General features: G+C 39.9%; 1 protein-coding gene across 1 annotated transcript; it reads right to left on the bottom strand.

Moving 5' to 3' along the window:
* Positions 1 to 3,001: 3,001 nt before the first annotated feature.
* On the bottom strand, positions 3,002 to 8,590 carry cunh3orf38 (chromosome unknown C3orf38 homolog). Its single transcript, XM_005935725.3, has 4 exons — positions 8,340 to 8,590; positions 7,950 to 8,125; positions 6,590 to 6,792; positions 3,002 to 6,402 (listed from the first exon to the last, which is right to left on the bottom strand). The coding sequence occupies exons 1-4, from the start codon at positions 8,464 to 8,466 to the stop codon at positions 6,039 to 6,041; spliced, it is 870 nt and encodes a 289-aa protein (XP_005935787.1). The 5' UTR covers positions 8,467 to 8,590; the 3' UTR covers positions 3,002 to 6,038.
* Between the last annotated feature and the right edge of the window lie 150 nt (positions 8,591 to 8,740).

Below are 8,740 nucleotides of genomic sequence, written 5' to 3'. Positions count from 1 at the left end.
TGTTTAGTTTGAGAGCCAAGGGAAGGAACTCATGGGGGCCCCTGCACTGCATACGAAAGGGACTCATTGCAAAGCAGCACATTGGAGCCACTATGTGTGAAAGAGAGAGATAGAGGAACACAAAAAGATAAAGTGAGAGAGAAGTGGGGAGGGCATTGTGTGCAAGCTCAGCTCAAGTACATCAAGTACAATCTGAGGGACATTTTTGTTGCCCCCACACTGCCTCCATGTTTTTCCGATTGAAACATCCTTGAATGCATGCATTCTTTCAAGTATGCATATTTGCTTAAGTATAAATAAACACATCAGATCCAGATGCCTTCAGGAACAGGTCTGCTTGTTGTTTCCTCTAATTGACGCTAAACGAGAGTGTCACGGCCCAGGATCTTTTCACTGAGCCCTCGCTTTGTTGCCTTGAATGACGTTCGTTCCCCCAGCGGTCTCTCATTTCCACTGTTTACATGAGATAATGATGCATGTGTAAGGATACACTGCCAGGCCAAGTGAGGGGTTTGTTATGAACTGTGACGGCTGCCTCGTCAGGTCCAAAGCAATTTGTGTTAAAACGGAGCAGTGATGTCAGTTCAAACATACCGTAATAAAGTCAGATCCTGCAGCGTTGTTCTATAATGCACGCAGAGAGCAATTAATCGCTCATGCACATTCCCAAGAAAGGCTAAAAGGCCACGAAGTCAAACATGACTCTACAGATGGGACGATGTTGTTGAACTTGTTCCCCGTTTGTGTAATGTACTTAAAATGTAAATGTTTCCAGGAGATTACAATTACACTGTAGCAAGAAGTAAGTGGATAAAATGGGATTTAATGACATTCTCATTAGCTTCATTTATTTGGATTTGCATTAGCCACAGCAGTTAGTTTGCTTGAAAATGAGCGAGGTGTACCTGCTTTCCTCTATAAGTTTAACTTCCACACAGAACCAATGCTGTCTGCTGTGGATTTCAGTGATGCTGCTGTTGTGTGGACAAGAAAACTAAACCTGACAGCCTTATTCTGCCTGAGTCTCTCTTAGGAGCGGCAGACCATAACGCTCAGCAATACTGCAGATGAGCTAATGGCATTCTTATAACAAAGGGAGCAAAACAATTAACATTGTTATACCTTTCGCAATTTTCTAAATGATGTTGTCAATATGCTCTGACCACGAAACCCAGTATGCAATTTCTATTCATTTGATCTTATTGACTTCTTTGTATTTTATATCACCAGATATACAGCTGCTGGCTAACCATAGTCCACTCCCACCAATCACAGATTTTGATTTGAAGGTGTCCAAATCCTATTATTCATATTGACCCAGCATCCATCAATTCCTGCTTTAAGACGTTCGATGATTCAGTGCAGTTATCAGTGGGAGAAAACGTGCTGAATAATCAGCATAAATTGCACAGCTGTGTGTCAGCCCCGCAAAAAAAACAAAAAAAAAACGGAACCCTTCCACAGAACTGGATGAAATATGGCGTTGCAGAACGACAGAGTGAGACTTTAACACCAAACAATGTTGACCTCATTTCCTCAGCCTCAAGTTATGTAGCTGTTTCTGTGCAGTTTTAGAGTGTGCAGGTTTATGAAACACTGCTGGGTTGGAGGGCAAGTCCAACAAGATGATAAAATAACTGTCAACCTTTGATTGAATTCTCCTCTAATGTATTTTGTCAGCAGGAGAAATATCATTGGCCACTAGTTGATTTTTCTCTTTGCTTTCAATTCATAAATCCTGCTCTTTGTTGTCCAGAGAATGCAGACCGCAGAGAATATTGTGTCAAAGCTGTCTCTTAACACCTTCACCGGTCCAGATAAATTACTGCCTATGAAAGCCAACAGTTCTCTCTTTTAGAACCCCATTACTTTAATGGAGGACAATTCAAGCTTGAAATATTTACAGTTTTCCTCACGGATGCAGCCATATAGAAATTGTCCAGTAACATAAGCTCAGCTTAGATTGCTCTTATAAATTGATTAGTTTCCTCCGTGATCTTAAAAGTCCTATTTTTTTTTTTCCTCTGCTTTTTGTGACCTGTGGCTCAGCCTTGCCCTTTTTTGTGGAGTTTGAGTGCCCCCTTCTGGCCTCATGTTGTCATGAGACTACAAGTACATTGTACTCGCTTCCAGTAAAGTAAAATATCAAGATCATTTTTATACATGTATAAAATGCCTGGAACCAATTCAAGGATTTGTTAAATGGTTTGAGAAGACACTGGGAGTCTGTGGGTTCAACTTTAAACATTACAGCTAAAGCCATTTAGGAAGGGAGGGGGAAACACCTGGGCATCAATAAATCTGTAAATCTATCAGCCTATCAGCATTCAGCAATAAATAAAGTCACCCCTAATAACTAATGAGGTCTCTTCTAGGAGCACAACATATATCTCAACAGTTGTAAAAGAGAAAAAAAAATGTAATTACAATTAAAGAAGCAGTTTCTATGGTTCACCACCAATAAGCTATTTCAAATAATTGTGGGTCTGAGTTTTAGCATGTTTCCTTATAAGAAACACACTTCTCTATTAGAGGAGGGTAAAGCGAAAAGTGTGGGGGGGGGGAAACTCTCTGGAGTCAAAACTCTAACCAGACGCCACTGCAGTGGTATTTTTGAACCCGTGCGTCAGAGCTGCGCCCGTGGCCAAACCGCTTATTAAAACGCAGAGAAGCCAAGTGCCATAAAGACAGAAGGCAAGCAGCTTGTTATTATTCTTTCTGAGAGGTGAACAGGCTGAGATCAATGGCTGCAGTGGTTTCGCCTCGCCACAACTATGGCCCTATAAAGCACAAAGACCCGTGTGGCTCCGACCCATACAGTCACAGATATTAAGTATTCCAGGGGCCTTTGAAAGAGGCTGCCAAGAATAATTTCCCACATGTAACATTTCCCACCAAAGCCACAGAGTCATACTGGCATATTCTGTGCCCCCACTAGACCCCACATGCCCTCACTAAAGTGACGCAGGAGAATCGATGGAAAAACAGATCCACTTCATTAATAAGGAGTCACGTTTGTCTTTATTTTTTATATACAGATGGCTGAAAAAAAAACATTTAGGAGAAAAAAGCAAGAACTGGATGCTGCTCGGGTGTTGCTCAAATGTGACCCAGTTTTTGTACCATGAGTATTAACGAGCTTTGCCAAACTATTTTCAAAAGTCACACTAGAACAAGCTTCAGAGAAAAATGAAAAAGAAGCATTGATACAGGTCACATGTTTAGCATATAGCACATATACCTGATAACATGATAATCAGCACAGGTGAGTTTGAACGTGTAAAATGATCTTAGGCACGTTGTGTGGAAAAGCGACCTGCTTTCTTCATCCCATCCAGCAAAATTTCAAATCCTCAGCTGTCTGAAGCGGGTCTAGATGAATTCATGTCATGTGCCATTTGGTCCAATAAAAAAAAGGCAAGACCAATAGCACTGAGTTTTCTTTTTTTCCTGACCACAGGTAGTAAAAGTATATTTTTATATGAAATGTCTGACCAACCAGTAAAGCCCTTCCAGGGTGGTGTGGCAGCTTGTGTGCAATCAAACCTACTCAAAGAGTATGAAAGTGGCTAAATATATGGACATTAACCGCTGACACAACATCTCAGACATTAACCCTGTGGAGATTTGAGTTTTAAAAGTTACGAGTGAACAGCAGCAATGGCAGGCTATAATATACTCTATGATAGCCAGCTCTGGCTAGCTGGCAGAGCAAGCCTACATGATTGCATCAATTTTCAACTCTTCTTTTGACTCCTGATGCATTCATATAGTACTACTGCATGTCATCAACTTTTGTGTACTCTTTCAAATGCTTTGTTTGGTCGGGGTCTCTCTACATTCTCCTACTCTCTCCGAAACAGATAACTGTCCCTCCCTAAGACCTGTGCCAGAGGTCTCTTCCTTTTAACAGGGTCTTCCTTTCTGCCACTGCCAAGTGCTTGCTCATAGATGATCATCTAATCATTGAGGTTATCTCTCTAATATTCAAGGGCATCACCTGTTTGACTGTCACTGCGGTGGTTTAACCTGAGCTAAATTTGTCTTAGATTCATCAGGCAAACGTTGTACTGACAAACACAATTCCTAGACAAAAGGGAGTATGTTTTTATTTTGCCCACAGCTGCACTGTTTGGTCACAATTTAAAAATGCCACAAAGCCAGTTTTTCTAAACAAGTGCTGGGAATAGTAGGATGATGAGTTTGGTACCAAAAAACCAGTCAACCTGCAAGTGATTCAGCGGTATATGCATTACACTGAGAGGTGGCAGAGTTGAAGATTTTCATTGGGGCAAGATTAGAAATGAGTACATCAGAGGGAGAGCTCAGGTTAAGCGGATTGGAGACAAAGTTAGAGAAGCGAGATTGAGAGGGTTTGGACATGTGCAGAGGAGAGAGAGTGGATAAGCTGGACAAAGGACATTGAATATGGGGCTAAAGAAGATGACCACAGAGAAGATTAATAGATGTAGGGAAGCAGGACATGCAGAGGGTTGATGTGACAGACACGGAGGAGGGTAGGGACAGGGTGAGATAAAAGCAGATGAGCTACTCTGATTGCCCCTAAAGGAAGCAGCAGAAAAAAAAGTATAACTGTCTGTTCTGGGAGATCCTTAAAACAGCAAAATTAAAAAGCACCATTTAGACTTGTAATTCAGTTCATTAAGGAGAGTCAGTTTCACAGCAATGTTTTCCAATCTCCAACTTCCAGCCATTTAATTAAACTACTTAACACCTGGCACTGAACAGAAACAAATTAGCTGAAATTATAATATTTTTATATGCACATTTGTCTAAATATTAGACTTTTTCTGAACTATGTTACTCTGTTGGTATTTCTAACAGACTGTTTATCTGTAAACATTGTGGGATGAAAAGCCATGAAAGCACACTGCTTGACTTTGTAGTGTCACATAAAGACAGATATTTATTTGTTAATAAATGGCTACGTTACATCTCAAAAGTTTGTTACTCATAAAACTCCTTTAAAAAAAAACAAACATACATTCAAAATTAAATTTAATCCAACAGTAAATTATTGAGAAATGTTGTGAATGGCACCGATTAAAGGAACTGCGAACAACTTGAATAAAATGCCTACATATCACACAGGTGCCCATTTTCTACAACCATCTGTTGGGACATTGTGCTGCCTAATGCAAGTTTATGTTAAATCCTTTGCAGTTATGTTGGCACGGATAAAACTGCTGTGTTAGTTTGCTGTGTTCTGTGAGGGAAGATGCATTTTAACAACTGTCAGCATGAAAAAAGCATGAATTTGTTTAAACGAGAATAACCTGAAGAGTTAGAAGATATTTGGTTGCTTTTGTTCAGACAATAAAACATGCAAAGGCTGATACCTATTCTTGCTTACTGTTGTTTGAACAAGTATAACTGCTTTCAGTTGTGCCATCTCAGAAAAAAAAGCCTATTAGCATTATAAACCTGCATTAGGCATCTCAATGTCCTGCTGTGACACTGAAATGCTGGCTGCTCTGCATGAACATAGTCAATTAAAAACCATAGTCACTTACAACTCTTTTCATTTTTACAGCTGAAATAAAATTAAATGTGCTTTTCTTTCCTAAAAAATACATTTCTAAGAGATCTTTTGAGTGACAGTATAACTGTTACTATACCACAAATGTATACATTGAACATATTTTACATAAGGCACAGGCTTCCAAAGCACTACAATCTTTGCAAAAAGGTACAGTATATTTAAAGCAGCCCATCCATTTACCTTCTAGGATAATCTTTGAGAATTCTGCTTTGCATGTTATGATGTAAATATTCAATTTAAATGCATCAGTTTGAGCCTACCTTTATATTATTGCATGACAGCCTATAAGTTAGAAGATAGGGTTGTGTCAGATGAGTTATTAGATGCAATATGAGGTCGAAAATGCCCAGAAAATAAGTGTTCATGCAAATAAGATGAGTGTAGAGTAGAACCAAAAGGCCAAACCACCACTTTTGGATAAATAATGTGAAAGGAAATTAAAACTAATAAATCTAAAACTAATCTATCTTGACTGTCAGCTACAGAGAAGCTGCAGTTCACTGGAATTGTAGGTCAAAGCAGGTGCTGGCACATCTGTCCCACTAAGAGCATCCTGCCCTCTGATTTTCAGGTTGACAAACTTTATCTTCCAGCTGTTGTTGTCCAGAGGAGAGCGGATAAGGCCAAATATTTGTTCAAAGATTCCCAGACAGACTGCATCTCTGTGAATAGTCCCAGCCACAGCCACCAACACCAAGCCATGACGAGAGGTCAAGGCTTTGAGGCCATGGGGATCCAAATTGGGACTGAAGAGGAGACGCTCATCCCTGGTCAGTGCCAAGAATCGACGACTAACCAGATCAGCACCCAGAAACTCCTCCATCTGCTCACTGCCAGCTCTGAGAAAGACATAACTCTGTTATTAGTGTTTTGGGGTTGTTTTACCTTCATCTCTATGCTTTGTAAGAAGAAAATCAGAAGGAATAATCTACCTGAAACAGAGGACTACTCTGAATAAGATTATAAACCAACAACATCAGTATTATTTAAATTCTCATTTGCTTTCACTACTAATGAGGTTCTTACTTGGAGAGGAGACGTAACTTCACATCAGGCCAGAAATGTTGTGGTCCCCAGTCTTGGGGCTGTTGGCCAAGTGAAAGGTTTTGACTGTTCAACAGCTGGAAGAACCACTGACAGAACTGCTGGCCGAGGACCAGCGGATCAAAGCCCATCCCACAGTTCACATCTGAGGAAGCCGCCTCTCCTTGAGGGTTTTCATCCACCACCTCCATAAAGAAATGAGAGGTTGTTGTTACATATGATCTTCAGTCTCTACAAGTCAGAGCACTACACCCATATTAGCTAGAAGGTCAGTTCTTTGATGGAATGGCAACAGGTTCTAAAATATAAAGTCTGAGTAAGGCTTGATTTTAGAGCTGGTGTTGACCCTGAATTTTGGGAAGTACAAATTCTAATATCAATATACAGTGCTGTAAAAAAAACAACAACAAAAAAAAAACAGCACTCTCTTCCTGATTTCTTATGTTTTTGCATATTTGTCACAGTTACATGCTTCAAATCATCAAACACATTTTAGTATTGGTCAAAGATAGCCAGAGTAAATACAAAAATACTGTCTTTAAATGATGTTTGCATTTATTATGAGTAAAAAGCTATCCAACCCTACCTGGCCCTAAGTAAAAAACAAAAAACAAAAACATCTTTCTGATTGTCAAGACAATGGAAAATAGTCTGTGGTCTGACAAAACAAAATATTAACATTTTTGGAAAGTTTGCATCCTGTTACATCTGGTGTACAACTACTACACATTTTTTTTAAAATAAAAAATAAAAAATAAAAAAAATAAATTAAAAAAAACAGCAACAGTCAAACACTGTGGTGGTAGTGTGATCGTTTGGGACTGCTTTGGGATCTGGATGCCTTGCCCTGACTGATTGAACCAAGAATTCTGCTCTCTACCAGAAAATCCAGAGAATGTCCAGCCATCAATTTGCACCCTGAAGCTCAAGAGCACTAGGGTTATGCACCAGTGCAGGGATCCAAAACACAACAGGAACTCCATCTCTAAATAGCTCAAAAAATAAAATGAAGTTTTTGGAATGGCCTATTCAATATCAAAACTGCTTGATTGCAGTTCTTGCTGCCAAGGGTGGCACAGTCTGTTGTTCGGTGATTACTTTTTCAAAGCAATATATAACCTGTTATAAAGGTGCGTGAGGACACTGTGTGTGAATAACCCTAATTATGTCTTCTCTTTCCAGGCATACCAACATCAGTGCCATGTCTTCACTTCACTGGACTTCACTATTCAATAAACAATACTTTCCATCCTTTATAAAATAGATGGGTCGCCTTTGGCTTATCCCCAAATAAAATTTTACTGGCGGCAGTGGCTTCTGTTTCTCTCGTGTGTCAAGTTACCTTTACAGAGGACCACAGCTCCAGGGTCCTCTTTATAAGCATGTGTTTCTCGCTATTTGGGGGCATCGCCACACCTTCTGTAGCCAGGTACTTGAATATCAGGTCACGCTGAACCTTTTTCCTCCTCAGGAGCTCTTCGGCATTTTTAGTGAAGGCGAGAATGGTTTCTTTAGCTTCTGCAGTGGAAAAATGATCAGACAGAGTAGGATAAGCTAATCATTTATTTATCTATCCAGCAGAGGTGAGAAAACACTGAAATTTTTCATGCAATTTATTTGTTATTTCTTGGTAGGTATACAACAAATCTCTTATGTAACTCACTGGGCTCCAGTAAAGACTTAAGGTAAGCTGACTTCCTCTTTGCCATATGAAATTGAATAAAAGTCTTACCCGTAATGTTTTCCACGACTATCATCTTATTCGTGACCGTATCACTGAGTGACAGTAAGTCGCATTTTGTCATTAGGCTCAGTATCTTCGTAAATCCAGCACGCTCTGTTTCTGATAGTCCTGACATTTTTGGCAAAACGAAAACACTGGGGCGGTTTCGTCCATGCGAGTCCTGCAAGAAATCTCTCCGTACGGAAACAAGCAGTAGTGGGAACGGGATCCGTTCAAAACACTGGTTGCTATGTTACATTGATGCGTTCGCCATATTTCGGAGGGCAGACAACTTAAGGTATTGTCAACACCGCAATTGTCACCGTAAGAGCTAGAAATTACGATGACAGAGTGAACACGAATGTAGTACAGAAGGGCTTTCGCTGCCTTTAGGTTTGTAAAAAATATGG

Source organism: Haplochromis burtoni, unplaced genomic scaffold (genome assembly GCF_018398535.1).
Source record: "Haplochromis burtoni strain Fernald_Lab_line unplaced genomic scaffold, NCSU_Asbu1 Contig_202, whole genome shotgun sequence".
NCBI lineage: Eukaryota > Metazoa > Chordata > Actinopteri > Cichliformes > Cichlidae > Haplochromis > Haplochromis burtoni.
This window is presented reverse-complemented; position numbering and strand designations above follow the sequence as displayed.

Bases quoted from the DNA above. Each gene is read 5' to 3' on its own strand.
- cunh3orf38 (XM_005935725.3), bottom strand. From the start codon at position 8,466: ATGTCAGGACTATCAGAAACAGAGCGTGCTGGATTTACGAAGATACTG. The intron at 6,793-7,949 runs GTAACTTGACAC...TTCTTTATGGAG, and splicing joins AGCTGTGGTCCTCTGTAAAG to GTGGTGGATGAAAACCCTCA. The intron at 6,403-6,589 runs GTAAGAACCTCA...TGTCTTTCTCAG, and splicing joins AAGTTACGTCTCCTCTCCAA to AGCTGGCAGTGAGCAGATGG.